The sequence below is a fragment of the Tribolium madens genome, unplaced genomic scaffold (genome assembly GCF_015345945.1).
Source record: "Tribolium madens isolate multiple individuals breed KSU strain unplaced genomic scaffold, Tmad_KSU_1.1 Scaffold_2;HRSCAF=44;Tcas5.2_LGX, whole genome shotgun sequence".
NCBI lineage: Eukaryota > Metazoa > Arthropoda > Insecta > Coleoptera > Tenebrionidae > Tribolium > Tribolium madens.
Window position 1 is genome coordinate 2,820,789 of NW_025400995.1, and position 27,829 is coordinate 2,848,617.

At 32.5% G+C, this 27,829-nt stretch overlaps 6 protein-coding genes across 12 annotated transcripts; 5 read left to right on the forward strand and 1 right to left on the reverse strand.

Annotated features, from left to right (window-relative positions):
* The first annotated feature begins 7,161 nt into the window (after positions 1 to 7,161).
* LOC123006128 (peroxidase-like) lies at positions 7,162 to 9,438 on the forward strand. The gene is made up of 8 exons (XM_044400342.1): positions 7,162 to 7,363; positions 7,407 to 7,732; positions 7,783 to 7,949; positions 7,997 to 8,174; positions 8,220 to 8,562; positions 8,611 to 9,137; positions 9,183 to 9,288; positions 9,339 to 9,438. The coding sequence occupies exons 1-8, from the start codon at positions 7,248 to 7,250 to the stop codon at positions 9,394 to 9,396; spliced, it is 1,821 nt and encodes a 606-aa protein (XP_044256277.1). The 5' UTR covers positions 7,162 to 7,247; the 3' UTR covers positions 9,397 to 9,438.
* A 202-nt stretch (positions 9,439 to 9,640) lies between these two features.
* Positions 9,641 to 11,726, forward strand: LOC123006129 (COP9 signalosome complex subunit 2). The gene is made up of 8 exons (XM_044400343.1): positions 9,641 to 9,822; positions 9,942 to 10,136; positions 10,187 to 10,312; positions 10,362 to 10,704; positions 10,749 to 10,887; positions 10,935 to 11,125; positions 11,172 to 11,313; positions 11,366 to 11,726. Exons 1-8 carry the CDS (start codon positions 9,769 to 9,771, stop codon positions 11,508 to 11,510), a joined length of 1,335 nt encoding a protein of 444 aa, XP_044256278.1. The 5' UTR covers positions 9,641 to 9,768; the 3' UTR covers positions 11,511 to 11,726.
* A 65-nt stretch (positions 11,727 to 11,791) lies between these two features.
* On the forward strand, positions 11,792 to 13,929 carry LOC123006576 (protein ABHD8-like). Its single transcript, XM_044401162.1, has 5 exons — positions 11,792 to 12,024; positions 12,079 to 12,543; positions 12,587 to 12,818; positions 12,868 to 13,503; positions 13,552 to 13,929. The coding sequence occupies exons 2-5, from the start codon at positions 12,125 to 12,127 to the stop codon at positions 13,663 to 13,665; spliced, it is 1,401 nt and encodes a 466-aa protein (XP_044257097.1). The 5' UTR covers positions 11,792 to 12,024; positions 12,079 to 12,124; the 3' UTR covers positions 13,666 to 13,929.
* Positions 13,817 to 15,481, reverse strand: LOC123006578 (electron transfer flavoprotein subunit alpha, mitochondrial). Its single transcript, XM_044401163.1, has 4 exons — positions 15,322 to 15,481; positions 14,848 to 15,265; positions 14,425 to 14,792; positions 13,817 to 14,059 (listed from the first exon to the last, which is right to left on the reverse strand). Exons 1-4 carry the CDS (start codon positions 15,355 to 15,357, stop codon positions 13,880 to 13,882), a joined length of 1,002 nt encoding a protein of 333 aa, XP_044257098.1. The 5' UTR covers positions 15,358 to 15,481; the 3' UTR covers positions 13,817 to 13,879.
* Positions 15,482 to 16,187: 706 nt separating this feature from the next.
* LOC123006575 (alpha-taxilin) lies at positions 16,188 to 19,130 on the forward strand. 4 transcript variants are annotated; one of them, XM_044401161.1, is made up of 5 exons: positions 16,188 to 16,435; positions 17,172 to 17,585; positions 17,632 to 18,589; positions 18,639 to 18,686; positions 18,735 to 19,130. In XM_044401161.1, exons 2-5 carry the CDS (start codon positions 17,193 to 17,195, stop codon positions 18,761 to 18,763), a joined length of 1,428 nt encoding a protein of 475 aa, XP_044257096.1. In that variant the 5' UTR covers positions 16,188 to 16,435; positions 17,172 to 17,192; the 3' UTR covers positions 18,764 to 19,130. The 4 variants fall into 4 exon arrangements, with proteins under 4 accessions (XP_044257096.1, XP_044257094.1, XP_044257093.1 ...); XM_044401159.1 differs by having other exon boundaries at positions 16,189 to 16,435; positions 17,167 to 17,585; XM_044401158.1 differs by lacking the exon at positions 16,188 to 16,435 and adding an exon at positions 16,857 to 17,089 and having other exon boundaries at positions 17,167 to 17,585.
* Positions 19,131 to 21,173: 2,043 nt separating this feature from the next.
* LOC123006266 (ras-related protein Rab-38) lies at positions 21,174 to 27,322 on the forward strand. 4 transcript variants are annotated; one of them, XM_044400623.1, is made up of 6 exons: positions 21,174 to 21,474; positions 26,224 to 26,437; positions 26,486 to 26,667; positions 26,743 to 26,886; positions 26,940 to 27,088; positions 27,139 to 27,322. In XM_044400623.1, exons 1-5 carry the CDS (start codon positions 21,322 to 21,324, stop codon positions 27,048 to 27,050), a joined length of 804 nt encoding a protein of 267 aa, XP_044256558.1. In that variant the 5' UTR covers positions 21,174 to 21,321; the 3' UTR covers positions 27,051 to 27,088; positions 27,139 to 27,322. The 4 variants fall into 4 exon arrangements, with proteins under 4 accessions (XP_044256558.1, XP_044256557.1, XP_044256556.1 ...); XM_044400622.1 differs by lacking the exon at positions 21,174 to 21,474 and adding an exon at positions 22,282 to 22,642; XM_044400620.1 differs by lacking the exon at positions 21,174 to 21,474 and adding an exon at positions 24,840 to 25,506.
* Positions 27,323 to 27,829: the final 507 nt, after the last annotated feature.

Genomic DNA, 27,829 nt, shown 5'->3' on the forward strand with positions numbered 1-27,829 from the left:
TTTATTCCTTTTATTTAAACAAACTTTGGGAAATCCAGCACCGTTTTCCTCTCTTTTTGGGAAACTCTTCCGGCTTAAGAGACGCTTTGTCGACCTGCCGCCATTTTTCATAAGTGATAGACTTGTCGGAAAAATGTGAATAACACGTGATTACCCAGGGAGGTGCTCTACAACGTGGCCACAAAAAATACTCACAAAATTTGAATCATTTTTAAAAACCGCATGAAACGCTAACGACACAAAATTCTGACTCAATCATTATTAAATGTTATTACAAATCAAATTGAATAGAGGTGGAGTCATGGACGCCGACTTTTCATATTTTCAATGAATGGATAAACAAAAAATTGGTATAACTTGCAGGACTTGAGAACAATTACGCGAAAAAACGATTTCTTCTTCCTTATGTTTGCTGAATTTATTGTATGTAATATTTAAGAAATTTAAATACAATACAATTTTTTGGATACTTAGTACTAAAGAAAAAAAAAAACAATAAATAACATATGCAATAAAAGTGTAAAGAAAATAGAAGCACATGTTTAAAGCTGCAAAATGCTTCAAGTTGTTGAGTTTTGAAAAATAATACTCTACTCTCAAATTTGAAAAAAAATATTCGGAAACAATTAAAAAAAATTACTTTTATTGAAAATTTGCATGAATGTTCGTAAATCTAGTGCTGAATACAGCTTCAGGGGTATCAACTTTTCATTAATACAATTCATTTGAGATGACTAAAATTAGGGTATGCAAAAGCTAAATAAATGGTCTTAAAAATTATTCAGTATTGGTTTTTGATTTTTTACATTTTCATAAATATCAAAAAAAAATTGTTAATATTTTCGAATATTTTTTTTCAAATTTAACATGCAAAATCGTAGAAAAATGTGAAAAAAAGTGCTTTTTTCATTTTGATGAAGATTACACAATTAATTCCTTTAATTCTTTTGTAAAACTTTGATCAATCGGTCCGAGAAAACAGTTTAGAGTTATTGGCCGTACATTAGGCTCAAAAAAAAATCTAATGACACTATCAATATTGGTGAGTAGTGAGTATAGATTTACTACAACAATGTTGCAAGTAAAAAATTTTTTTCAAAAATCGTAACAATATTTTGCAGAAAATTTATTCCAGTTTTTGAAAAACTGTCCTTACATTGTCTGAGCGGTCATTGGTTGCTGAGATATCAATGATCAAAGACAAAAAGATCCTTTTTCATTAAAAGTCAAATATCTCAACGACAAATCGACTTAAAGAGAATATAAAAAATCCAAATTAAAATGTTATCTGGCTCATGTATTGATTTAATTAATAAAAATTTATCCAAGTCCGTGGACCAAAAAAAAAAAAGAATCAAAAAAATACAATTTTTTTCTCGCGCTATTTCTTAGAATTGCGTAATAACCGTAGCGCAGAAAATTTTTTGACAAAATATTCCAAGAGTAAAAACTTTTTTTATTTTTTTTAATCTAAATACGACTATTTTTCATTGAGGTACAATATTTTAAAAATCATCAAAAAAAGAAATTTTTTTGTTTTTTAAATTTTTTGGATTAGTAAAAGGTTTATGTAAAATGTTTTTGAGATAATAAGAAATCTCTTTTCAAAAGTTTTTTACTAAATTAATTTGAAAAATGGAAAAACAAAGTAGAATAACATAAACGATGAATTTGGTCCATTTTTTCGAAGAAAAAAATAGAAAAATAGAAAAATTAAGACATTTTTGACATTAAAAGTGATTTTAAAAAATGCAACGTTACTAAAAATGATTAGAATAAATACGAAATTCCAAATATTATTAAGAGTTATTACTAGTATTTTTTTATCTTAAGCAAGAGTACATTATTTTCAATTTTCAATGGGTGCCCCGCAAAAATATGATAACTAATGACATCTTCAAGACCGGTAAATAGATTATTTAATACATTTGGTCTCTTTTATTTCTTAAGAGAATAGTTGAAAGACATAATAAAGCAATCATGAAACACTAATTTTTATGTTAATAACACTTGTTTAAAAATTTGGAGAAAGGTGTAAATAAAACAGTTGTTGACTTTGGGGAGTTTTATTCGCGGTTAAATTTAATACAATGAATTTTAAAACAGTCGGTACCGAGGTGTGATAATTGCGTCTGTATTTTTCCCTGTCGGTAGATCGAATTTGTGCGTGATGCGTAGATAGGTTTCTGGGAGATTTATCAACTTATATTAGGTAGTTGACGTGTTTTGAATTTTGTATAAGACAAATTCTGTTGTAGACTGTAGATATTTGCTCAGTGGAGTGCATTTGGATGAAGTGATACGCTGAATCTGTAGTTCGAGAGTTGCTTATTAATCTATTATGTTATTGTTTACTACATTCGGTATGAAATTACATGGAATATTCGAAGCAGTAATCGAAGCCTGAACAGAGGGGCCAGGCCGGCTTTCTCATGCATGCCAAATTTGTTTATACGAGAATTAATAACTAATCTTTGTTAATTGAACACAAATGGTAAACACTAGCCAATCATTTACATTTCGTTAATCGTAACTTCGATTTAACGAGCAATTACGCAAACATCTTCCTCCAACTTGTTAGTCTTACCATAAAGCAAGTTAACAGCATGAAGTTTGCCCGTTTTAATTAAGTCTAATGTTGGGCAAATAGGCTGAAAATTTTTGCGAGATGTTACGGTTAAAAGCCAACGAGGATTTTGGCATATTGTGGCGATGATCGAAGTTGCGCCGTATTGCTTACTTTATTGCTGCGTTTGTGTTTGATACGTTTTGGGGCTATCGGGTTATAGGAGCTCAGTTTTTATTTTGATTTTATATTTTGCAATAACAGACTAAACACCGGAAATAAATACGAAAATGATTATGATAAAAGGGCCGATACTTTTTTTGGGTTGTTAAAGTTTTCGTTAGGAGCTTGCAAAGATACAAAGCTGGGATTTGACTGTAAGCACCGCGTGTTTCTGACATGTGATGGCGACACCTGTAAGTTGTGGATATGTGTTGATATAAAAGACCCTTTGCATTTTAGGAATAAATAAAATTTATCGCGTTTCCTCACTTACACTTAAACATAAAATTTAATTCAAGACTACAAATCTCACATACAGGGTGGAACAATTAATCACAATCAAATTTTGCAATGATTTTGCTGTTTTACTAATGTTTATGCAAATTTATTTTGACGCAAACAAATGAAAAACGCAACCACATTAATAATTTATTCCTGACAAGCTAACATGCAATAAAAAATATGAACATCTGTTACCTATCATGAGAAATGTTTTTGTTTTATGTTTAAATGAAAATTGATGTTTGTTTTTTTTTTTGGAGTGCGTACTATGAGCGACGTAATCACAACGAATGTTAGATCGTTAGGATTCTAAATTTACTAAAATGTTAAAAACGTAATCATAATCTATGTCAGAGGGTGAGCTTGGATTATCCCATATTGTTGGAAAACTAATCTTTTCTGAGTTTTCCACTTTTCACGTTTTAGTTTAGCATAGGTGTATAATTGGTTACATGAACGGATTTTCTAATAAATGAAAATTTGTCATAAAGTTAGGAAAATCCGGTGAAGGCCGTTTTTGTCACGTCCACCTGTGGTTCTTGATAAGAGACCAACAACGTGTCACTACACAAAATGAGTTATTTCATTGAACTATTCGAAAATATTGTTCTATTTGTTGTTAGTTGAAATAGTTTGTTGCAATGAACTCGAAAGATAGTATTGATTTTGAATTCTAACACGAATTTTTTAGTAGGATAATAATAATTTTGTATGAAAAATTGATAAAATACGGAATATTCGATCAGAAAGACTATTGGCTAAAGCTTTAGGGATAATGTTGAAATTTTTAGTGAAATATTACAAACGAGTACCATAATCGATAAATATTTATGTGCAAAGTATGAAGGTTTGAGAGTTGTTTTGGACTGATCATTATTTATATTAGAGTGAATAAATAACGTAGTTTTGATGATTTATATTAATAATAAATTAATTGCTTATATTTGATAATTAATTAAAATGTGACATTAAAACGTTTTTGTTTTCACAAGGTGGTGCCAAATAAAAGTGTGTGTAGTGCGCATAAAATAAATATTTGTTTAAATAATAAATGAAATGTGTGTACGAGTCTGTAGTTTTTATTTAACTAATAAATGAAATTACATGTAAGTGTCCATTTGTAAATAATGGCTAATAATATAAACCCGTTGAAATTTAAATTGAATTTAATAATTCAATGCACACTTCAGAAACGTTTTTCAATAGTGGCACGGGTGATCCTTTGGGAAATTTTCGAATATTCCTCGGGGCAAGTCCAGCCCTGAACGATTCCGAGACCACGCAACTAGTCTACGGACTGTTACAACCCACACCCCACAAGATCACATCACCACCTATTTTTGACCAAAATTTTTAGGGCCCGCTGAAACAATCGATCTTTGTCAGGTTGGGGATTAAATGCGGTTGTGATTATGGGGGAAATCAACAAATGCACAGGAAATAAAGCAAGTGGAATGACACGATAAAGCTTCCTTTGCGTTTGCGAGCCTTTAGTAACCAGTACGCACAGTTCGTTGTTTATGTTATTAACGCCGGACCATTCATCCTAGCTCTAGACAGATACAGAGCTTAATAAAAGAGTAAGCAACCACCGTAAAGGAATAAAACGTCACCAAGAGGAAAACGCGCAGAGGAGAGCAATTTCAAACATATTGCATTATATTGTGGACGGTATAGCTGGTATAGTATCGCACCCGAGGGCCTCCAGCGTAATTGATCGCGGAATTTGACACCAACTTTTAAAATTCCTGGCCTAGAAAACCGGTCCTTATTATTATAAGTTTATTACGAATTCAATGAGGGGAACAGGCACGGTGCAATTTTTTCTTTTTATATAAATTTCGGCCAGTGTGACAGTTACGTCCACTTGACTTGCCTGTTTCGTACTAGGTTGAGCCTGTAGCAGTCCCGACTTAATAAGAATAGGTTAACGACAACGGTAGTTTCATGGAAAATGAACTTGAACGCGTTTCGTGTAGCAGTTTATTTCATGCTTAGAGTTTACAATAAAGTTGAGTGATGATGAGAAATGCGAACATTTTTCGCCGTTGTCAAGTAGCGCAAAGCCGTTCAGGCGTTCAGGGTAGTGTATAAAGCCGCAATATATTTCCTATTTCCAAGATGTTTTTCTATGTCCTTCAAGGATGCTTCATCATATCATAAATCAGGATTAACCTTGGAACCACCATGGAGACACGCGACTACCCCATGTACCATCACCTCAACCATACCCGCCAACGTTCCATTTCCCCTCAAAGTTGCAAAAATGTCAACCCAATTTATTAACCCACAACATTTATAGTCACTCGATATAAACATCAATAATGTATTGAAACCTAAATTTGTAAGCAACCGTATTAATTTTTTTTAATTAAAACTTTGTTTTAACAGTATCTAATGCAAGTTGTAAATTGTGCAAACTGTGATCTTATCAGCAAAATATTCGCCGATTTTATCTTTATTTTGTCCAAAAATAATCTTTTTAGGACGATATTCTTATTACAACAAAGCATGATACGTTTATGACATTTCTTTATACAGGGTAGTCTCATAAAAAGTCAAAAAATTGAATTTTTACAAAATATGGTCTAGTGCTATATATTTTCTAGTTATTTTCTCAATAATAAATAAAAAATTGCTGCATAGTAATAAGCAGTGGCGCAGCGAGAACAAAATCAGGCATTGGTAATAAAACTAAAACTATACAACCAAGTTAAACATTAGAATTTTGTTTACAATTATTTGTTGTTATAACTTTAGAACATTAAAAAAAATTTACTTTTCTAATTTTGTAATTGTTAAACTGTATCTCAAACGTTATAATGTTTTTTATGCATACATATGTAACATATGTTCCGAGAAATCCGAGAAAAGTGCAAAATTCTTGATCGTTTAGAAGTTATAGTTGAATTAACATTTTTGACTTTATCAGCAATTTTCTCGATAATTATTTAAGGTAGGACAATTATTTTTTTATATGATAAAAAATTAAATTTGCTTTTCAACGGTACCAAACGTAAAGAACTGGCATCAATAATTCCGAAGTTATTAGCAATAAACTGCTCCGGGTACCAAAAATCGCCCAAAATTTCGACAAAAATTGAAAAAATTGGAAACTTCAAAATTAGAATTTGTACTCTTGGAGGTTCAAGAGACTTAGATAAGTACAAAAACGTTGCAAAAATGCAAGAAATAAGTTTTGAAAATTTTTTGTGTAAGTCTGTATGAATATATTGAATTAAAACATTGACACTGTCGGACGGCGTAGTGGCTCAGCGGCATAAGGTCCCGCTTTCCAGCAGGTAGGTCCGGGTTCGATCCCGGTAAAAAAAAAAAGCAGCAATTTTTCACAAATTTAAATTCAAATATTAACTTAAATAAGCAATAAAAGATGGCTGTCGATAACAGATAAGAATAAGAGAGAACGAGAGAGTAAGAACGCAAAAAATTTAAGAAAGGGACAGAGCATAAGAACAAATAAGTCAACAAAAACATATCAAAAAGAAAACGCATAAAAAAGCATAAGAGCTTTTTTCTCTTCGATGTCACAATACGATGCGACTTTTTAATTACAGAAACAAAATTCTTTTTGTGACAATGTTTTTAAAAGCATTTTATGCTACATTTTTACAATCACTGATTATGCTTACTGTGAGAAATTGTTGTAAATCAATGTATTTCCTCGTCTATTTTGAAATGAAGTTTTAATAAGTGCCCAATTTTTTTTACATAGGTAAGCCGGTAAACCCCCTTAAACTCTGTCTCTGGCTGCGCCACAGATAAATAAGTAAGATCCTTTTGGCCAAATCTTTTTTGAACTGCCACTACTAGATTATATCTTGATCTATTGATGGACAATCAATCACAAGAGTCACTTGACACTATCTTATTTTATTTACGTTTGCATTTAGAAAACAATATACGTTGCACAACGTTCATGGTTGGATACACGTACTTGATGATATTTTTTGGGGCTTTTGACACTAAAAAATATGCAACGCAACTCTGCCATGTCATTAAAAAATCAAACGCTGACTCTTGATGTCGTTAGCCTAGTTAAAAATATATCATATGTGTATGAATCACTAATGCAAAATCTAGCTTGCAAAATTAAGATAAGATACTTGTCTAAACTATAAAAGGGCTCAAAAACGCCAATGATGCAATTGCATCAACAATGCTTACAATGAAGTTCCACATCTTGTGCATTTTTCTTTGTGTTTGTGCTAAAACATTTTCGTTTAAAACCCCAATTCATCCTTTGTATACCGTCGATAGGACTAAAAACTTTGGGTATGTTTCACTTCTTGTTAAATTTTGTCTAAATCCATTTTAGTGATTCAAGCGAATATGATACTTGTGGTTTAACCCCTCCGGAGTGTGACTCCAAGTATAAATATCGTTCTTTTGACGGTTCATGCAATAATTTAAAACACCCGGTATGGGGAATGTTGTCATCAGCTTTTGCTCGTGTTTTTCCTCCTCGGTATAGTGATAACAAAGAGTTACCTCCTGTGGCAAGTGATGGAGGAGAGTTACCCAATGCTAGACATATCGTCACTACTGTTTTTGACGACAAGGACGTACCTGATACTATATCACTAATTGTAGCCCAATGGGCACAATTTATTGCCCACGATTTTGCCGTCGGTGTTCCCAAAAGTAGCAAAACTACAAATTCTGCTATTAAGACACTAATTGGGGTTTTTTAGCCGGAGTTGATGATTGTTGTGCCTCAGATGATCCTCTTGTGTGTTTATCTATTCCAATTCCTGAAGACGACCCTTTCTACTCACAATATAATAAAACTTGTTTAAGTATGACACGGACTCAAACGACTTTGACCGGGGATTGTGATCCTGAAGCGCCAAAACAACAAGTAATTGTCATTTTGCTTAAAAATGGTTGAAAACTACAAAATTGTAGATTAATGGCGTCACTCATGGTCTTGATGGGTCCCAAATTTATGGATCTGATTCTGAAACTGCATCTTCTTTGCGGGAACATAAAGGTGGTCGAATGTTAGTACGACAAAAACCCGATGGTCGCTGTTTTCTGCCGTCAAAAGGGACGTGTTATAATTCAGATGTGTGCTATGTTGCAGGTTGTTTCTTCTATTATTTTTGCAAAAGAATAATATTGCTTTCAGGAGAGGCTCGTGTCAACCAAAATACTCAATTGACAGTTATGCATACTATGCTAGTGAGGGAACATAACAGAATCGCTGATATTTTAGCCAGCATTCACCCAGAATGGGATGACGAAACTATATACCAAGAAACTCGAAGTATTGTCATAGCTGAATATCTCCATATCACATATAATCACTTTCTACCAAATATACTAAGTGAAAATTTTATGACTAAAAACGAACTCAGGTCGAGGAGTCAAGGATATCACAAATACGACGAAGAAATCCCTAATATTGTTCTTATAAGTTTCAGTAATCCCGCTTTTAGGATTTTCCATTCCGGCCTACAAGGAGTGATAGGGTAAAATTGTCACAAAAGTGTTACTATTTGTGCAATTCTTGATTTTAGTCTATACAACTATCATTTAGACCCAACTTCACATATTAACCTAACGGATTATATGAATTCTCCCGGAATTTTGGAAGAAGAAAACCACTTTGACGAATTAATTTTGGGAGTAATTACCCAACCCATGCAAACGATTGACTCTTTCTACACATCTCAGATAGAAGAGAAGTTATTCCATTTTGGTAAACCCTACGGTACTGACTTGAACGCTCTCGACATCCAAAGAGCAAGAGATCATGCAGTCCCGGGTTACCCAACGGTTCTGTACGGTTGCAGAGGAATCGAAGTTAAGAATTTTGACGATTTGGCCGACATCTGGCCCAAAAAGCACATAGAAACTGTCCGTAACGTCTACAAGTCAGTTGACGATATCGACCTTTTTGTTGGCGTTAACTTTGAAAATAAACCAGAAGGACACAGAATGAGCCCGGTTTTGGAGTGTCTAATCGGAGAACAATTCTATAGATGGAAAAACGGTGACCGGTTTTGGTACGAAGTCGAAAACCAACCGCATTCATTCACTCCAGGTGAATTTTCAAACTTGTGTTATTTAAAACTGACAGAATTTTTAGCACAACTTAATGAAATACGAAAGGCGACGCTTTCGCGCCTTGTTTGTGACACTAGTGACTATATACTGAACGTAACAGTAAATGCATGGAACCCACCAGGAGACAAGTATTTAAAAAAAAAAGTTTTTGAGTTTTTATTTGTATTTTTTGTTTCAGTAATCCGATTGTTCCATGCGTAAGCGTCCCATCAATTGATCTCACAAAATGGCTGTAAATGTACTATATTTTATAATTATGAATAAATGATATTAAAAAAACTTAGTTTTTATTTTAAATTAACCGCGTTTAAAATAATTAATTTACTGTCTACACCACTGTTCTAAAATCAATAAAAATTTATTAGTTTATCAAAATTCTATAAATTTTAATTTAACTGTTTTTAATTATTATTTGAGACGCTATTAATTGTGATATTTGATTTATAATATAATTAAATGTGTGATTTTTAGGTACGCCACTGTCATCTGTCAACAGTGTCAATAGTTTTAAAAATTAAAGCTGTCAGTTTGTATAAGAACAACTGGACAAAAAACTCATTTTTAACATAATTAAAGGTGAAAAAACTTCGATTTGAGAACCTAAGACCATGTCTGACGCCGAGGACGATTTTATGTGCGAAGATGAGGAGGATTATGGACTGGTAGGTGTTACCTAACCTCAAACTCTGGAAAAAATTAAAACATTTTTGTACTATTTATAACATTTATTTTGTATTTTGCTTATATTTGGTGCTAAAATATTGGAATTTGTTTTTTTTAGGAATATTCAGAGGATAGTAATTCAGAACCGGATGTTGATCTGGAAAATCAGTACTACAATAGCAAATCTCTGAAGGAAGAAGAACCCAAAGCCGCACTAGCCTCTTTTCAAAAAGTATTAGACCTAGAAAGTGGGGAGAAGGGGGAGTGGGGCTTTAAAGCCCTCAAACAAATGATTAAAATTAATTTTAAACTGGTACGTAATGCCCCATTTAGTATTTATTGTTACATTATTTTTGATTTAAGGGTAATTTTGAGGAAATGATGACGCGCTATAAGCAATTACTGACTTATATAAAAAGTGCCGTCACAAGAAATCATAGCGAAAAATCAATCAACTCTATTTTAGACTACATCTCAACGTCAAAAAATGTCAGTAGTTTATAGTAATGAAATGAGTGATTTAATGAGTTTTTTTTAGATGGAACTGTTACAAAACTTTTATGAAACTACTCTAGAAGCTCTCAAGGACGCTAAAAATGACAGATTATGGTTTAAAACAAACACTAAATTAGGGAAACTTTATTACGACCGCGGCGATTTTAACAAACTGGCAAAAATTTTAAAACAGTTGCATCAGTCTTGCCAAACTGATGACGGTGAAGATGACTTAAAAAAGGGAACGCAACTGTTAGAAATCTACGCTTTAGAAATCCAAATGTACACAGCGCAGAAAAACAATAAGAAACTGAAAACTTTGTATGAACAATCGCTTCATATTAAATCAGCAATACCTCATCCACTTATCATGGGCGTTATAAGAGGTGAAAACGGTTTTTTCATTGCGTAAAAATAACATCTTTTTTAGAATGTGGCGGCAAAATGCATCTACGCGAGGACGAGTTTGAAAAAGCTCATACTGACTTTTTTGAAGCTTTTAAAAACTACGACGAGTCAGGCAGCCCCAGAAGAACCACTTGTTTGAAATATCTTGTTCTTGCTAACATGTAAAAATCTTGGTGTGGTTGTGCCATTATACAATTGTTTTTTTCAGGCTAATGAAATCAGGGATTAACCCGTTTGATTCTCAGGAAGCTAAACCTTACAAAAATGATCCGGAAATTCTTGCAATGACAAATTTAGTAAACGCTTATCAAACCAATGATATCAATGAATTTGAGTCGATCTTGAAACAGAACAGACAGAATATTATGGATGATCCTTTTATTAGAGAACATATTGAAGGTTGTTATGTTCCCAACAAATTTTTTTTCTACAAGTTTTTTTACAGATTTGTTACGCAACATCCGGACCCAAGTTCTGATTAAGCTAATTAAACCATACACTCGGATTCAGATTCCTTTTATTTCAACTGAATTAAACATTGATGTTTCTGAAGTAGAGAATCTTTTAGTTTCGTGCATCTTAGATAAGTGGGTTTTTTGATTTTTGTTGTACTGGTTTTTAATGCGTTGCTTTTTTTAGTACTATTGAAGGGAGAATTGATCAAGTAAATCAAGTTTTATTCCTTGAACGGGCTGCTGTGAATATGGCACGATACAACGCTCTGGATAGATGGACAAATCAATTGAACACTCTTCACTTGTCAATAATCAACAAAATGGCTTAACATTTTGATTATTCTTTTCCTACTAACATGTAAAACAGTGATAGAACATTAATTAAGTCCGTAAAAAATGTGATACGTTTACATGTTAACTATCACTCCAGATCTAAACATATTTATTTTAGAATTTTTTTGTTCTAACGCATTGTGAAATTGCGATTTTTTTGGTATAATTCTCTGTAATCATGATGTTATTAATTAAATACTTATTAATTCACATCAAAGTTGTTTTATTTCAAATTTGCCGCCATTTATCTACCGTTCCACGCCTACCAATCCTTCCAAGTCTCCAAAAGTGACCTTTGTTTTTGTTGGCGAATTTTTAAATTTATTCAATAAATTTGCAATATAATTATGCAAACAGGTGGTAAAAGCAGTTGTGTGTTAGAAATGATTTGATTCCGCATGGAAAAAATTGAAAAAACTTATTACAGTTACGACAACCTCTTGGTCACAAAAAATGCCAAGCAACTGTTTTTATTTATTTAAGTCAATACTTAAGTAAAGCAAGGCTCAGGTAAGTGGGTATTACTTAGTTAGTTCAAAATTTACCTACCCTAATAAATTTCAGTCAGAATTATTCAAAGTTCAAGCTCTAATTGACCTAACTGTAATGAATGTGGGCTGAGTTTAATAAAATTAAAAATGGGCATAACATAAACGAAATGAACGAGCAACAGTACGTTTCAAACCCGTGTTATTGTTTCCCAAAAGTGGTGGATACATGGGAACAACTTTTATCTATTTGCACCATCAAACAACCTGTTTATCCCCTAGATCCCGTAGCGCCCGAAAACAGCGAATTTTTTTTAATTGAATCAAATATACGCATCCGTGTGATACATATCACACCAGAAAACGTGCAAAAATTACCAAATTTGGACCTGCACCAAAATCCCAAACGAAGTTCGCTGTCTGAAGAGTACTGGTTCACAAAATGGAACAAGCCTTTAAAAATCGGAATTTGTAGTTGTTCATTCAGAAGGTCATTCAGACTCTCAAATAATAAACTCACAATAGCAGAAAACCGAGACAGGTGAGTGATGAATATGAACTGCCTGTTGCTTAAGCCACTTTAGTGTTTCCAGTTTCGATGCAGTTCCCAAACGCATTGTCAACATTGAGACTTTCGTCGAGCGCATTATCCAAGAAACAATCTTTGAAGCCTTTCAGGAATACTATATTTTGAGGAATCAAAACGGCGTCATCAATTTAGCTTATCAAAAAAGCGACGATGACGGTGTTGTTTTGCGAAAACCGATCACGAGACAGCCTAAACAATGCCTCCATAAAAAATACGCGGCACAAAAAGTATAACCAGAGCTAATTGAGTCATTCAATTCTCAAATTTTTGTTTCAGAAACCGATTATTATTTTATTTCATGGTATTGGCAATTCCGCTGAGGTTTGGTGGCCAGTTATCCACACTTTGGTCAATAAAGGATATGAGGTCATTGCCCCCGACATGTTAGGGCATGGCTACAGTTCAGCCCCCAACAAGCCAAATTCATACACTTTTCACAATCTACTAATTCACGCAATAACAATTTTCGACCACTACACTGCATCAGATGACAAGAGGAAATGCATTCTAATCGGACACTCTTACGGGTGTAGCATCGTAACAGCTCTCTACCGACACAGGGCCCCCCAAATCTCGCAGTTGATACTAATCAGCGGCGGCGGCCCTACACCTCTCGCAGCCCCGGTCAAAAACAGCGAAATTTCCCCATTTGGGTGCATCCACACTCTGTTCAAGCCCCTTATTTTCTGTGGTTTAAAGAGAAGTTTCCTGTTTTCCTCCCGGGGTAAACATTTCGAGGTTTGCGAAACCGAGTCAGCGATACCCCCGCGCATCCTAGAGTACATTTCAAGGGGGCAAAACTGGCCCGAGGGCGACGCTGCCTTTCATAGACGTATTCTTGTACCCACGCTACTGGTGCATGGGCTGCAGGACAAGAAAGTTACGCTTGTGCAACAATGTGAAATGGAGAGGGTTTGTTTTTTGGTTTTAATGAGACAAAGCAATAGTCGATTGTTTTAGACCATACCGAGGGCCTTTCTAGAACTGATCCCAAATGCCGGTCATATGGCAATGCTGGAGACACCCGAGCATCTCAGTCATATGATCTTGTGTTTTATTGACACCTGGAGTTAATTTTTTATATTTATTTTTTATTTATTGATAGCTTTACACGTAACTTCGGCCTGAATTAACTCATGTGATATAAAAAGTGCAAGTATTAATCCGTCCAATAACGTAACAAAGTATTATTTTTTACTCACTTTAATAAAGTTTTTCAGACAAGTTTTAATAATAACAAGTTTATTTTCAAAAATATATAATTACAAAACTTTTGACGCGAAAGACTTTAAGGCAATTTACTAGTCAATTCCGGCACGGCTTTGAACAAATCTGCGACCAATCCATAATCAGCGACTTGGAAAATTGGGGCTTCTGGATCCTTATTGATTGCCACAATAGTTTTGCTGTCCTTCATCCCAGCCAAATGCTGAATAGCTCCCGAAATTCCCACTGCGATGTATAAATCCTATCAAAAAAATCCCAATTACGTACACTTTCATCGTAATTATCTCTTTTTCATTTTAAAGTGCATCGAAGTCTAAATGCATCTTCAATTTAAAGGCCGATTCACACAAAAAGTGTCATTAATGTCATTCAGAACAAATTTAATTATATCAATAAGAATGACAAAATTTTTTGTTTGCCACCCTATGTTAATTACGTTGTTAATTTTAATTATTTTTTGCTACCTCAGAAACAAATACACATATTTATTTGAGAAAATAATTTTGAGGTTGGGATTGTTCGAATTTTCGCATGGTTGCCACCTTAAAATGATCCGTTTCAACGACTACTTCGATGCACATTAATATGAAAACGGTTATAACATACCGGTGCGACAATTTTCCCAGTTTGGCCAACTTGAAGATCATTCGGAACAAATCCAGCGTCAACAGCAGCCCTGGAAGCCCCCACGGCTGCATTCAACTTATCGGCAAGATCGTACAAGAGCTTGAAATTATCGCCCGATTTCAAGCCACGACCCCCACTGACCACGACTTTGGCACTGGTTAGCTCAGGCCGGTCGGATTTGCTCAATTGTTGCCCCACGAAGACAGTCATGTCAGTGGCGCAGCCATCAGTGGGGACAGTTTCGGTTTTAGCCGAGCCCCCTTCGAGTTTATCAGCCTCAAAACTGGTCCCTCGGACACTTATAATTTTGATAGGGTCGTTGGCTTTCAGGGTTTGGATGGCGTTACCTAAGAAGAGTATGGGGGGTCACCACCACAGGAGTGCAACTGTATTTTTTATTACCTGCATAGATGCTTCTCACGAACGTGTCTGGGGATTTAATCCCAATCACGTCAGAGACGGGGGAGACGTCCAATTTAGCCGCAACTCGCGGCAGAAGAGCCTTACCAAAAGCGGAAGCCCCGGCTATAATATGAGTGTAATTGAACTGTTTTTGTGTTGAAATTATAAGGGGGGTCAGGCTTTCGGCCGTAAAACCGTTAAAAGCATCACTTTCGGCAATAAGGATCTTTGAAAGACCGTTTGCTTTGGCTAGGGCTTCCGCCGCAGGGCCGCATTTGGTCCCGGCTACGAGAACAGAAATTTCGCCCCCTATTTTTTTAGCAGCAGTTAACGCATTTTGGGTTATTGGGTTAAGGCCCTTGTTATCGTGTTCGGCGATAATTAGAGTACTTTGAAGACGTTTCAAATGATTGGAAAACTAGAAATTGTTCAATTATGAGCAAAGTTATTACATAAGAAAAATTATATAAATACCTGTGAAGTTAACTGACGCGAACAATTCGAAAACATTTTGCTAAATCTACCAATTCTTTTACTTTATTAATTATTTAATGATGTTATCAAAGTACATAGAGTTCAAAGTACACCTGACATTGACAGATGAGAAGAGTAGGGATAGGAAATAAGTATCGATATTTCTAAAAGTCCTAGAACATCGATGGACGTTTCAGTACATCGATACATAAAGTTGCGATATATCGAATTCTAAAAATTACGAATTTTTGAAGCCGCCATATTGGCTCAAAACTCGTTTTAATTATGCAACTAGCAATACATTCTAGATAAGAGAGGCTTGATAGTGCTCATGCGATGGGACCGTTTTTGGGACAGAAAATTTTAATAATTTGTGCTTTAAAACTCCTACAGACTCCATTTCGAGTCTAATATCACTATGTGATATGTGAATAAGTTTAACTAGTTATGATATGCCCGTTAATACTACCTGCAAAGTAAAAATCAACTCCCAAAAAAAATACAAATTAAGACATGCAGAATGACCCAGAGATGCGTGCAAGCTCCTTAACTTTATTTTTTCTATCAAAGCTATCAACTTGATTTTTGTAACGGTAAGATCGACAGGTACATTCCAAAAATATTTCTATTCATATACAGGTGCCCTACAATAACACTAGCTTCTGTTTTTTAATGAAAACCTTTAATTTTTGTTACATTTTTGGATCGGTTACTAAATTGTCGATATAACGCTTACCTACCCGCGCCACCTTTGTTTTAGTAGTAGAATAACCAAATTTTTTTAGTGTATAATTTTTTATAGCAAACCGATTTGATTTTTATACAATTTTAGGCAACCAAATATACTTTGGCATGGGCCCTTAAAGAATAAACAAAAAGCTACGTGAACGCAAGTTTTTGTTAACAAGATTTTCTTATATTACACCATCATTAAAACACTAAATCCAAAAATAACTTGTCCTACCTAGTTGATTCCTAAAAATAAAACAAATCAGTTGTATTGCCCTCTATTTTAAAGCTGGAAAGTTTACTGATTTTCGATTTTTCCTTCGGAATTCAACATAATTGTTAATTACGTTTTAGCTAGTGTTACAGTATTTTGTTAATCGTTTAGGTGAGATACTACTTTTCTTATTTCATCACAATTCACAAATAAATTATCACGTGGTTTTTGTTAACCTTATTTTTGTAATAAGATTGACCAACGGCTTTACCTTTAACCTCTAGACACTTAAAAGGACTCTTATTTAACATATTCAATGTGTAGCTTGTTATTAAAATTGTTTTCTTTTTTGCTTTGTTTTAATTTCATTTGTTGTTACATTTGAAATTCATTTCTATTATAATTTACTAGTCTAGTAGTCTAGTGAAAAGTGATTTTTTATTCATATTTAGTACAATTTTAGAGATAATCTAAATGACTATTTTTTGTGAATTTTCTTAAACCTCAGAAGTGGGTATCAGTGATTTGTAATAGAATGAACATCAATAAACAAAATATATTTGTTGTTTATATATTTTTAAGGTATATTATAATTTTGTGATGACTAATGAGTAATTAAAAAGTACTTTTTTGAAAATGTGGTGCGAGTCAACCTTTTTTAAATTTTACCGCGCAACAAGTAGCAGGTTGTGTCGAGTGAAGTTGGCTTTTGTTCGTTGAGAGATTTTCAAAACAAAAGTCCGTTATAAAAATTTTGTCGGTCCTCAGATAGTACATTCTATTTTGATAAAAACGTGCTACGTTTGTGATATCAATTAACAAGTTGTGAGTAATATTAAGCAGCATTACGTTATTCTGTGAATAAATGTTTAGAAACTGTTGGTAATTCTACATTCTTTAAGGTTAGGTTGACAGCAAGAAGCCGGCTATGGAAGAAGAACAGGAGCAAGGGGCTGCTGCAGCGGCCGGCGTTGAAGGGGCTACAGCAGCGGCCGGTGATCAAGGGGCCGCAGTAGCAGTTACTTCGGCTGTTTTTAGGAAAAAACATCGTAAGAAGGACCCCAAATCGTGGGAGAATATTTCAAAAGTGGTTGCAGCGATGGATGAAGCAAGCAAACTGTCTTACATTGAAGAGAAATATCAAGATTTGCATGACCAAGTCCGGTTACTGACGGGCAGTAATCAGCAACTGTTGAAACACAATTCAGCTATTCAAAGAGAAAGGGATCACCACCAAAGCGAATTAGCAAAAAGTGTGGTAGCTAGAGCTCGGCTTGAAAATTTGTGCCGTGAACTGCAGAAACAAAATAAACAAATAAAGGTAACATAGTTTTTTTTTAAGAACATTAATTCCAGCATGTTTTTAGGAGGAAAATTTGGTCAAAATAAAGGAAGAGGAAGAACGCCGCAAGGAGGTTTCTTCAAAATTTGCTGATAAGCTGAGTGACATTAACAACATGATGGACGAAAATAAGGAGAAAAGTGAAAAATTACGCGAGGAGAATCTCAGAATGACCGCTAGATTGGCTGATTTATTTAACCAATTCAAAAAACGTGAGGAGGATATTGCAAGGATGTCGCATCAGCTGGAATTAGAGCGCAAATTTTCCCAAGCTACTATATCTAAAATGGACTTGGAAATGAAGGCACAAAAAGAAGTACATGCCAAAGAGCAAGAACTCATGAAATGTAACCTTGAAAAAAGCGAGGCCAATTGTACCGTCCTCTTAGAGACAGTTAAAGGTCTTCAAGATCATATTGACGTATACAAAAATCAGTACCAAGATTTTGAATCAACAATGACCAAAAGCGCGAATGTTTTTGATAACTTTAAAACAGAAATCGCTAACATGACTAAGCAAGTAGCGGCTTTGGAAAAAGAAGCACAGTTTTGGAAAAATAAATTTAATGACAGTATGAAAGCCTTGATTGAGATGAGCGAGTTGAAAAAAAATCAGGATTTGTATCTCCAAAGTCTTGAAAGGAAAGTCGAACAATTGAATAAATTATGCCGTCAGATACAAGTTGATCGTAGTCATTATTTGAAGTTGTTGAAAAGTTATGGAATTGAACCTACTCCTAGTCAACCACAAGAAAAAACTGAAGAGGCTAAGAAGGCGAGTCCAACAATGACCAAAAAAGAACAAGAATTACATTTGCTTAAAGAAAACTTGAAGGCCGTTCAAGATCAATTGGCAAGACTGAATGTTGAAGGATCTGAGAAAACTGAAACAAAGAAGACTGATGAGCAGACTACTAGTCAGGATGAAGCACCACCATGTGCCAAATGTACCCCCCAAACTATAATTGCATACCCTGATGAAGGTTTGAAATTCATAGTAGCCAATTCTTTTGTATTGTATTAATTTTTTAGCTGATTTTGTGGACGTTTGCTTGGTGACAGATCCAGAGGAAGATCAGAGTAAGAAAACTTTTCTGCTAATGACTGCATCTTAAATGTTTTTTTCAGCACCAAAAACTCCAGAGGAAAGTCAGTAAAATGATGTCTCCAAAATATCAACTTGTGATTTTTTACCAGTGGTGTTAGAATTTAATTTATTTTTCGTGTTTTTTTCTAAAGTACTTAAATATTACATTTTGAAATGTTTTTTGCATGTTATCTAAAGGAAACAGTGATATTACTCGATTTTTTTGTGATTTTGTTTGATAGGTGTTTTAATGTAACGTGACCTGTCTTAAATTTATATTTGTTTCAGAGTTTGTATTCAGTTAATTTAGTTAATGTTATATTTTTCAGAAGACTTTTTTGGTTTAATTTTTGAAATAGTACTATTAACGTGTTCTTGTAACTTGTTTAATTACAGTGCCTTTAACTTTGTTCTGAGAATTATCTAATAAAAATTTTGCAAAAACCTCTATTTTTTACAAACCATGGGACATCCGGATTCATTGTGGCATTGGTTGTTCAGCCACACTTTTTACAGTTTGTGTCCTAGCTAAGACATTGGAAATTACAGTTTACTGTAACCAGATTTACCTACTTATTTCACTTTTTCTTTTCATTTTTATTTTGAACTGGAGTTCATAACAGTAGTACTATAGTCACAGATTGTCAGCAATAATTGGTTTTATTTACTTCTAACCGAAGACAGAAATATTATAACATTTACATTTTTATGTAGGTATAAATTATTAATTCAATTTTATTCCGTCATTAATTAAGTACATCCTTCAACAAGTACTATTTTGTCTTTGACAAGTCGGTGTGTAGAAAGTCACTATGAAAATAAAAAATCGATATAATATACAGGGTGAGCCAGCGGTGCGTCCATGCCCAACAACTCTTTTTCTATCGAAGTTATCGACATGATTTTTTTTTAAAGGATAGATGCAACAATGAGGCACATTATAAAAATATTTCTATTCATATACAGGTTGTACCAAATAAGATACACAACTAGGTTCTGTTTCTTAAATAAAAACCCCAATTTTTTATTACATTTCTGGATTCACCACTAAATTGTCAATATAATGCACCTTTGGCTCTTAGACTTACCTACAACAGTTTTTGACTTATGCCAATTTATGTGTCAAAATTACATCGTACATAGACCCATAAAAAATTCATAACTTCAAAATTATTCAAGATAATTTAACCAACTTTTTTCCAGTTGATTCCTAAAGCTTTAGCGCGTCTTCTGAGATAAAGGCAAACTCGGAGTCGATGTTCCATCGCGTACTACGATTTTTTGAAAATGACAAAATACAAATAATTGGCATAAGTCAAAAACTATTACAGGTAAGTCTAAGAAACCAGGTGAGTTATATTGACAATTTAGTGGCAAATCCAGAAATGTAATAAAAAATTGGGGTTTTCATTTAAAAAAACGGAACTTAGTTGTGTATCTTATTTGGGACACTTGTCTGTATATGAATAGAAATATTTTTATAATGTGCCTCATTGTTGGATCTATCGTTTAAAAAAAATCATGTAGATAACTTGGATTGAAAAAAAGTTATAGAGCGTACACGAATCCCTGGGTCATCCTGTATATATAATATCCGTTAAATTAAAAAATTATTCGAAATGGTGTGACGTGAAACAACTACAAAACAAACATATCAAAATTACTGGGAATGTTTGTAAAATTTATAAGAAATAATAAAGAAAAAATTAATACATTCATGATGATGAAATAAAACCTAACAGGATGTGAAATTACAACCAATCTTATACAAAAAATATCTTGTAGGTGCAGGGCTGGTAAACCAAAATATTGTCAGATACTGTAGTCCAAATATTATGTTTTTTACAGATGTACAATTTAGTTACTATGCAGGCGAAATTTGTGTAATTAATAATAGGTGTAAATTTGTTGTATAATAAATTATTTTGTCTGATTAATGTTGCTATTTATTAAAACTCTCATAGATAATAAATAATCTTAGATCTCTACAAAACATCAATCACAATATCTCAAAAACCAAACACTTTTTCAAAAAAATGCCAACGCAACGGCCTATAGAATATTCTTTTAAATTATCTCACAAAAACCAAGACTGATTACTTCAAAAATGACTGAGTAATGTTGTTTTCAAGTTCAGCATTTATGCATTTTTGTTCTTTTTTTAAAGGTATTACATTTTTTTTTAATCTCAACGTATCGGCCTGTAGATTTAAAAAATTTCACTTTGATGTATAATACTTGAAATTCTTTTGTATATTAAGAGAGTAATCTTGTTTTCAATATACTAACGTCTTGAATCGTTGGTCGTGAATACAGTTTATAGTGTTTACTCTTTCTGTATTTTGTGTTGCCAACATTTATGACCTTAATACATGGACAATTATCTGTAACATATCTAGAAAAGCAAATATTGTTGACAATTTCTTCATGTTATGCATCCAGCCTTTTGTTTCCCGTAAATAAATCTCACTGCAGGTTTCTGTAACGTAAATCATGAGCATGTGTTATCAGAAAACTGAAGTTTATTTATCCTAAACTTATCAGTAATCAGCGGTCAATGTAAAGAGACTTAAAGTTGTGGTTGAAACTCGTTGACAAGTTTAGTTTTAATACATATATGATTATTAAATGGTAGCAGCGATTATAGGTAAAACCGTTGCTATCCGAAAGTGTCTTAAGTCAGAAAAATTGATAGAAGAAAGATTTTACTGTTGTGTCTGGCGCCAAAACCAATGTATTTATCAACACAATAAGGAGAATAAGACCGAACACATTGAAATGGTAAGTCAACATTTACATTATTTTATTCAAGGCATCAGTTACCTCCCTTTTAAGGTAGCTTGCTTTGTTTTTGACACCTACTCTATTTTTCCACCTTATCAGTTATTATCATAAACGTGACAGAGTAAATACCAGTGGCGCTCCTGATATTTTTCATAAGGTGCACAAGTGGATAACACATTAAAATTTTTATTATTAATGTATTAATAAAAAAAATTTGAAACGTTAAGAAATTCTAGCTCTTTTTTATACATCAACTTAACTCAAAATTCCTTATAGAAATGTATGTAGTGTACCAAATTTCTGGAGAAAATTTGTTGTATACTAAACTAACAAAAAAATCTTAAAAACTATATTGATTGCTACTAGAGTAGTCTTTATCTGTATCTTATTAGATTTTACATACTTTATAATAAGTTAATTCTTTTTAAAATACATTCCAATTTTTGAGACGAAATTTTATTAGAATTTATATTTAGATCCGTAAAATAGTATTTTACATTTTTACTCTATAAGAAAACATTCTCTTCAGTATTAATCATTACTAATGTTATTTTAATATTTTTTTTCAAATAAAGGTTTAAAGTGCTTATTAGTTATTAATGTCCATTTCAATATTTCTTTCACAAATTAAAACTTATTTCACTATTGAATTTTTTTTTATTATGGGAATAAATAAATAATAAGTTGCTGAATGTGACATTTCAGTTTTAATGTTAAAACCATATTTTTGTCATAAAAAGACCGTCGGTTAATTTTGACGTGTTCCCTGTTCTATTTTGAGTTCCATCAGCTATTTTGCAGAAATGGACGTAAAGTTAAGAGTCAAATGCGATAACAGATAATAATTATGGGTCAGTGGCCCTCGTATTTATCGGACTATTTTAAATACTTAATTGACAGTGTCGTGTGAATTTGTAAGTTAGTTTATTTCGTATAATGCTATCAAAAAATGATTGAAGAAGCGCCAGTTAGACGGTTAAACCGTCGAACGCGTAGTGAACGTAATAAAAGACGTGAACGATATTTCTATTCTAATGATTACAATTACGAAAGTGACGTTTTATCGGATGATGCTTTACCACTCTTCACGCCTCCTCCATCACCCAATAACAATAACTTTATCAAAAGCAACAAAAAAACAAATAACACCGAAAATATCAAAACGGTAAGAATAAAAATTAAGGAACAATATTTTGTATCTAGAAATGTGTCAAACCAGTGGCGCACTCAGGGGTGGGGGCAGGGCGGCGAAAAAGAATCTTGCGTACCAACTTCTAAATTGCAATTTTGAGAATCTTAGATCATTCCATGTTTCTATTTTCTTGTTACACGTTGTACAAAATATTGCTCTAGAAGGAAGTAAAGTTCCCATTTGGTTAGACGATTTTACTGATATGTTTTTATTTTAATGTAAAATAAACTTTGACCGACATTCAGATTTTGATGATGATGAATATACCTAATAAATTTTGATTCATAGGTCCTGAAGAATAAATAATTGGTTATAAAATCCGTATTCAAGAATATCGATATATGTTCTGTAACGTTTAAAGTGGCTTTACATAAAAAAAAATACAAATTGAAATAGACGTCACCATTTTTTCCCTTAGAAGATCACTCCTGTCTTGGTTTAATCGAAATGTTATTAAATTTTACTCATACAGGGTTCTCAGCGAGTTGAAAAAGTCCATTAGTGACCTTTAAATGGTAAAATTTAAAAAAATGTATAGGACATTGATAGATACTAATCTAGTGCATCACCTAAAATTATTTTCAACCATACAGCATGTCTCAAAAATAAGTTACGATACAAACTTGTGTTTTTTTAAATGAAACATCGTCATTTTTGGATGTAGCTCTTTAAAACAATGTTTTTACGCTAAACTTTTATTAGTCGATTTTGCTTAGTTTTAGAAATAAGACTTTTTTTTTTTAAATTATTACACAAAAACTAAGACAGCTAAAACAATTTTTTTCTTACTTCTGCAAAGAAAAAAGTACTGAATTTAAAGCTGTAGCAATTTTTTAGTGTTTTGCATTTGTAAAGATTAATAAATTAAGAAGTTTGTTAAAAGTTAAATAACTTAAAAAAATTAAATAGAACACCCTCTTTTTTATTTTTGCATCTAATAGATTGATAAATTGTCTCTCTAAAAAAATAAACTTTTAATGTCTAGAATTGATGAATGAAAAGATGTTTAACATTCAATATTAATTGTAGCAACAATCCCTATCAATATCTGAGCATTGTTGATACTATGGCAACCATAGTAATTCCGCCACGGATAACTTATCCGTTGATTTATCCAGAAATTGTAAAAGTCGTTATAAATACTGAAATTCAAATTATTTTATTGTAAAAATAAAGAATAATGGTTTCAGTTTAACACTAATATCATATTTCTTCCATCTCTTGTAGGTACACTTTTTGGCTACTGAAACAATAGTATTTTTTTTTAATGTTTAACGTTAAATATTTTTTTAGTTATTAATTATAAACACCTAAAAGTAAACAATTTTAGAAAGACAATTTAATAATCTTTTAAATGCAAAAACAATAAATAGGGTGTTCCATTGATTTTTATTAGGTTATTGAACTTTTAACAAACGCCTTTATTTTTTTATCTTTGCAAATGCAAAACACTAAAAAAATGTTACAACCTTATAGCTTGTACCTTCTTCTTTACGGTAGTAAAAAAATATTTCTACATGTCTTAGTTTTTGTCTAATAAATTTTAAAAAGTGCATGTTTTCGTCAAAAATAAACGTCTTATTTATAAAACTAAGCACAATCGACCAATAAACATTGTCATAAAAATCTACATCCAAAAACGCTAAGAGACATATGGTGTTTCATTAAAAAAAACACAAGTTTGTATTGTAACTTATTTTTGAGACAGGCTGTATAGTTGAAAATAATTTTAGGCGATGGAATAGATTAGTACCTATCAATGTCCTATATTATTTTTTTTATTTTAGCATTTAAAGGTAACTAATGGACTTTTTCAACTCACTGAGACACCTATACGTTACCACAATTTTTTATGATTATTAATAAAATCTTGCTTTACTTATTTTTGTCACTTATTTATATTACCGATAATGATTTTAAATAACTCATTTTCTTAGGTAAGTAGTTAGTTTCTGAAGCCATTGAAATGATGTCAACTATAATATTACAATATAAGGACTCAGAAGCCATACCTATACTTGATCGAATGAAAATAATCTTGTAGTACTAATTTTATGATTAAAATATTATTTCACTTTGACTGATTAATTAATTTTGTTACCACCTATCATCAGTATTTTTTTAAATTTCATCGACGTTTTTTTAAGATCTATATTAGTTTTAGAGTTTAAAATTAACTATAATGTAATTAATGAAGTAATTACGCATTAACAACTTTTGTACAACTCTTGTAGAGTAAAATTTCCTGTGGTGGATACCTAATGCGGTTCCAGGTCCGCCCCACCACACCTTTACTTTGCTACACCTCCAGATTGTTATCATCAGTCTAAACTCGGCTTTTTAGCTCGTAATATTTGAATGCGGCAAAAATGAAAAACGATGTGCCATCTGAACATAAAACTGTTGTTGAAGAAGTAACTCACCAGAAGCGCACAAAAAAAGTCGTGATTCCGCCAAAATCGTCGAATTTTTTAAAACCAAAAAAAGCAAGTTTTTTAATAAAAAAAATTAAACTCAAATCAAAATCGCCGTCGAGAAATCCAAAAGAAGGGCCAGTCAGTTTATCTCTCCCGAGCACTTCCACGTCGCCCTTAGGACGGCAAACTCCCGAAGGCGATGATAGTTTAATGTTTGCTAAGTCCGTATCTGAAAGCAATCTCTCTGAATCGTGGAAAAGTGCCGAAGCCCTAGCGAAAAACACAGACAATTCGGGAGTGATTGCGGAAATCAGTCAAAATCGCGTTAGTGTTAAAGTGCCTGAAAAAACCAAGTCTTTGGAAACATTGAAAGATATGCCTGCCTATGGTGACCTTATTTGTGATCCGGCAGCTACTGTGGTAATAGTTTCATTGATATTTTTTCTACACAAACATCATTATCAGATACACTCAGATTTATTCCTAGACAAACATGATAAAGTGTAACGACTATTTAACCACACATTAACACAATTCATTCATCAAGAGAAAAAATGTATTTCCTACATCTGAAATAATGAAACAGCAAATTCTTCTTCAAATAAGAAAAACATTTTTTTGAAAGTAAATAGTCTGTAGCGCACTAACAAAAATGGTTGTAATTGATATGATAGGAAAGTTGATATCGTTCAGCAAGGACTTTGACAACCAATAAAACAAATGCTTAAAAAACCACATAGTATCGTTTATGGGAATAAAATATTATGTATAGAACATGACAAATTTAATATATTCTCTTCTATTTAAATATACAGTATTAGCCAAAAGTTATAAGACACGAGAAATATGATAACAAATGTCAAGGTTTTTCTAATTTAATTTTTTTTTAATAAAAAGAAATAATTAAGTCCATACAGATGCGCAGAAAGTATTTGGAACTAAACAAATTCGGATTAAAATGTTCTGTTTATTTTTTTTGTGACTAAGAATAAAAATGAGAATAATTTTTTTTTAAAGTTAGTTTTATTTTCAAGTTATGTAATTTTTTAAGTACCTTAGATTTTTTTGATTGGTTGATTACTTTACATTGAAACATTAGAAAATTATGTCAGTGATGAAATAATTATAATTTTTTAGTCCTATGCAAATAAAACAACTGAACGTAAGGACCATTTATACAAAATTCTTGTGATCGGCGATTTGGGAGCTGGGAAAACGTCTATAATCAAACGTTATGTTCATCGCTTCTTCACACAACATTACAGAGCAACAATTGGCGTTGATTTTGCATTAAAAGTACTCAACTGGGATGACAATACTCTTATAAGGCTTCAGTTATGGGATATAGCAGGTAATGAGTGAGGCATTTTAAATAAGTTGGAAAATATTTTAGTTATAGGACAGGAACGTTATGGCAATATGACTAGAGTTTATTACAAGGAAGCTGTAGGAGCCTTCATTGTTTTTGATGTAACTAGAACCAATACTTTTGAGTCAGTAGCAAAGTGGAAATCTGACTTGGACTCGAAAGTGCAGTTATCCGATGGGTCTCCAATTCCTTGTGTTCTTCTTGCAAACAAGGTTTAATATTTATATTGAATTGAAAATAAATAATTTGTATTGCAGACAAAAATATTCATCGTTACAATTTTCTAGTGTGACCAACAAAAGGAGGGTTTAGTTAACCATCCCAGTAAAATGGACGAATACTGTAAAGAAAATGGGTTTACAACATGGTTTGAAACTTCAGCTAAAGATAATATTAATATAGATGAAGCAGCTAATGCTTTGGTTAAAAAAGTAAGTGGTAGCGTATGTGGACTAAAAATTTAAATATAACTTTTTTATTTCAGATACTTGAAAACGACACTTTATTGAATGTAGAGTCACTGAAAGATGAAGACAAATTTTCAATATCTAAGGACACAAGTGGTCAGAGAAATGGAAAAATGTGTTCTTGTTGATTGTTTATATTGCATTTTTTTATATATATTAGTTTTGTGTTAGTTAAATTAGATGTTTCATCTTTGATTTTAAAATTTTCTATTTTAGATTACACTCACTACTGGTAATGTTGAGAAGGTTTCCTGCAAATAATAAACTTTCTACGTATACGTAGTGTCACAACCATATTTTATAAATTGATAGCCAGTATTTTTTGTTTACATAGAATATTTCTGTAATACTGCAAACCTTTTAAAGCTTCATGTTTTAATACACACTGCGGTTTTTTAAATTGTGTTTTATTTCATATACAAGTTTATTTTAAGAGGTATACATATGAAATTTTGAAACTTAAAACGACATGAGGAATTTTTTTAATATCTTTAGTTTTGTATTTTACGTCAAAAAGTAAGTGCCATACACATTTGCTATGCTCTCAGGTTAGTCAGACTGTTTTTTAGTTAACTTGTTATAACCCATAGTAAAACTCTTTTCATTATTGTAAAAAAAGTGGACTCAAACCCCTCAGAAAGAAATTCCTTATACATTATACACGGTGCGTCAGGACTCGCGCCTCAGAAAAATACCATGTAAGGTAAGATACCAGGAATATGGAAAAATGTTAAAAAAATTCTATCTATAAAAATTTAAAAGTTATGAGAGTTTAAATTTTGCACTTTGACTATTTATTTCTGTTGGAAAAATATTTTTCAAGTTTTTTTTTTGCTACAGGCTATCAGAAGAGGATACAAGGAAGCTGTATCATCTGTTTAATATTATTTGTGGCATTTATTGGCAA

Excerpts from the sequence above, each read along its gene's own strand:
- LOC123006576 (XM_044401162.1), top strand. The coding sequence starts at position 12,125 with ATGTGGGCTGAGTTTAATAAAATTAAAAATGGGCATAACATAAACGAA. Across the intron at positions 12,544-12,586 it reads ATAGCAGAAAACCGAGACAG|TGTTTCCAGTTTCGATGCAG; the intron begins GTGAGTGATGAA and ends AAGCCACTTTAG. Across the intron at positions 13,504-13,551 it reads AACAATGTGAAATGGAGAGG|ACCATACCGAGGGCCTTTCT; the intron begins GTTTGTTTTTTG and ends CGATTGTTTTAG.
- LOC123006575 (XM_044401161.1), top strand. The coding sequence starts at position 17,193 with ATGGAAGAAGAACAGGAGCAAGGGGCTGCTGCAGCGGCCGGCGTTGAA. Across the intron at positions 18,590-18,638 it reads AATTGCATACCCTGATGAAG|CTGATTTTGTGGACGTTTGC; the intron begins GTTTGAAATTCA and ends TTAATTTTTTAG. Across the intron at positions 18,687-18,734 it reads AGATCCAGAGGAAGATCAGA|CACCAAAAACTCCAGAGGAA; the intron begins GTAAGAAAACTT and ends TGTTTTTTTCAG.
- LOC123006578 (XM_044401163.1), bottom strand. The coding sequence starts at position 15,357 with ATGTTTTCGAATTGTTCGCGTCAGTTAACTTCACAG. Across the intron at positions 15,266-15,321 it reads CGCGTCAGTTAACTTCACAG|TTTTCCAATCATTTGAAACG; the intron begins GTATTTATATAA and ends AACAATTTCTAG. Across the intron at positions 14,793-14,847 it reads CGTGAGAAGCATCTATGCAG|GTAACGCCATCCAAACCCTG; the intron begins GTAATAAAAAAT and ends TACTCTTCTTAG.
- LOC123006128 (XM_044400342.1), top strand. The coding sequence starts at position 7,248 with ATGCTTACAATGAAGTTCCACATCTTGTGCATTTTTCTTTGTGTTTGT. Across the intron at positions 7,364-7,406 it reads GATAGGACTAAAAACTTTGG|TGATTCAAGCGAATATGATA; the intron begins GTATGTTTCACT and ends AATCCATTTTAG. Across the intron at positions 8,563-8,610 it reads GGCCTACAAGGAGTGATAGG|TCTATACAACTATCATTTAG; the intron begins GTAAAATTGTCA and ends TCTTGATTTTAG.
- LOC123006129 (XM_044400343.1), top strand. The coding sequence starts at position 9,769 with ATGTCTGACGCCGAGGACGATTTTATGTGCGAAGATGAGGAGGATTAT. Across the intron at positions 10,313-10,361 it reads ACATCTCAACGTCAAAAAAT|ATGGAACTGTTACAAAACTT; the intron begins GTCAGTAGTTTA and ends AGTTTTTTTTAG. Across the intron at positions 11,126-11,171 it reads TATTAGAGAACATATTGAAG|ATTTGTTACGCAACATCCGG; the intron begins GTTGTTATGTTC and ends GTTTTTTTACAG.
- LOC123006266 (XM_044400621.1), top strand. The coding sequence starts at position 25,039 with ATGAAAAACGATGTGCCATCTGAACATAAAACTGTTGTTGAAGAAGTA. Across the intron at positions 26,668-26,742 it reads GTGTTCTTCTTGCAAACAAG|TGTGACCAACAAAAGGAGGG; the intron begins GTTTAATATTTA and ends ACAATTTTCTAG. Across the intron at positions 26,887-26,939 it reads CTAATGCTTTGGTTAAAAAA|ATACTTGAAAACGACACTTT; the intron begins GTAAGTGGTAGC and ends TTTTTATTTCAG.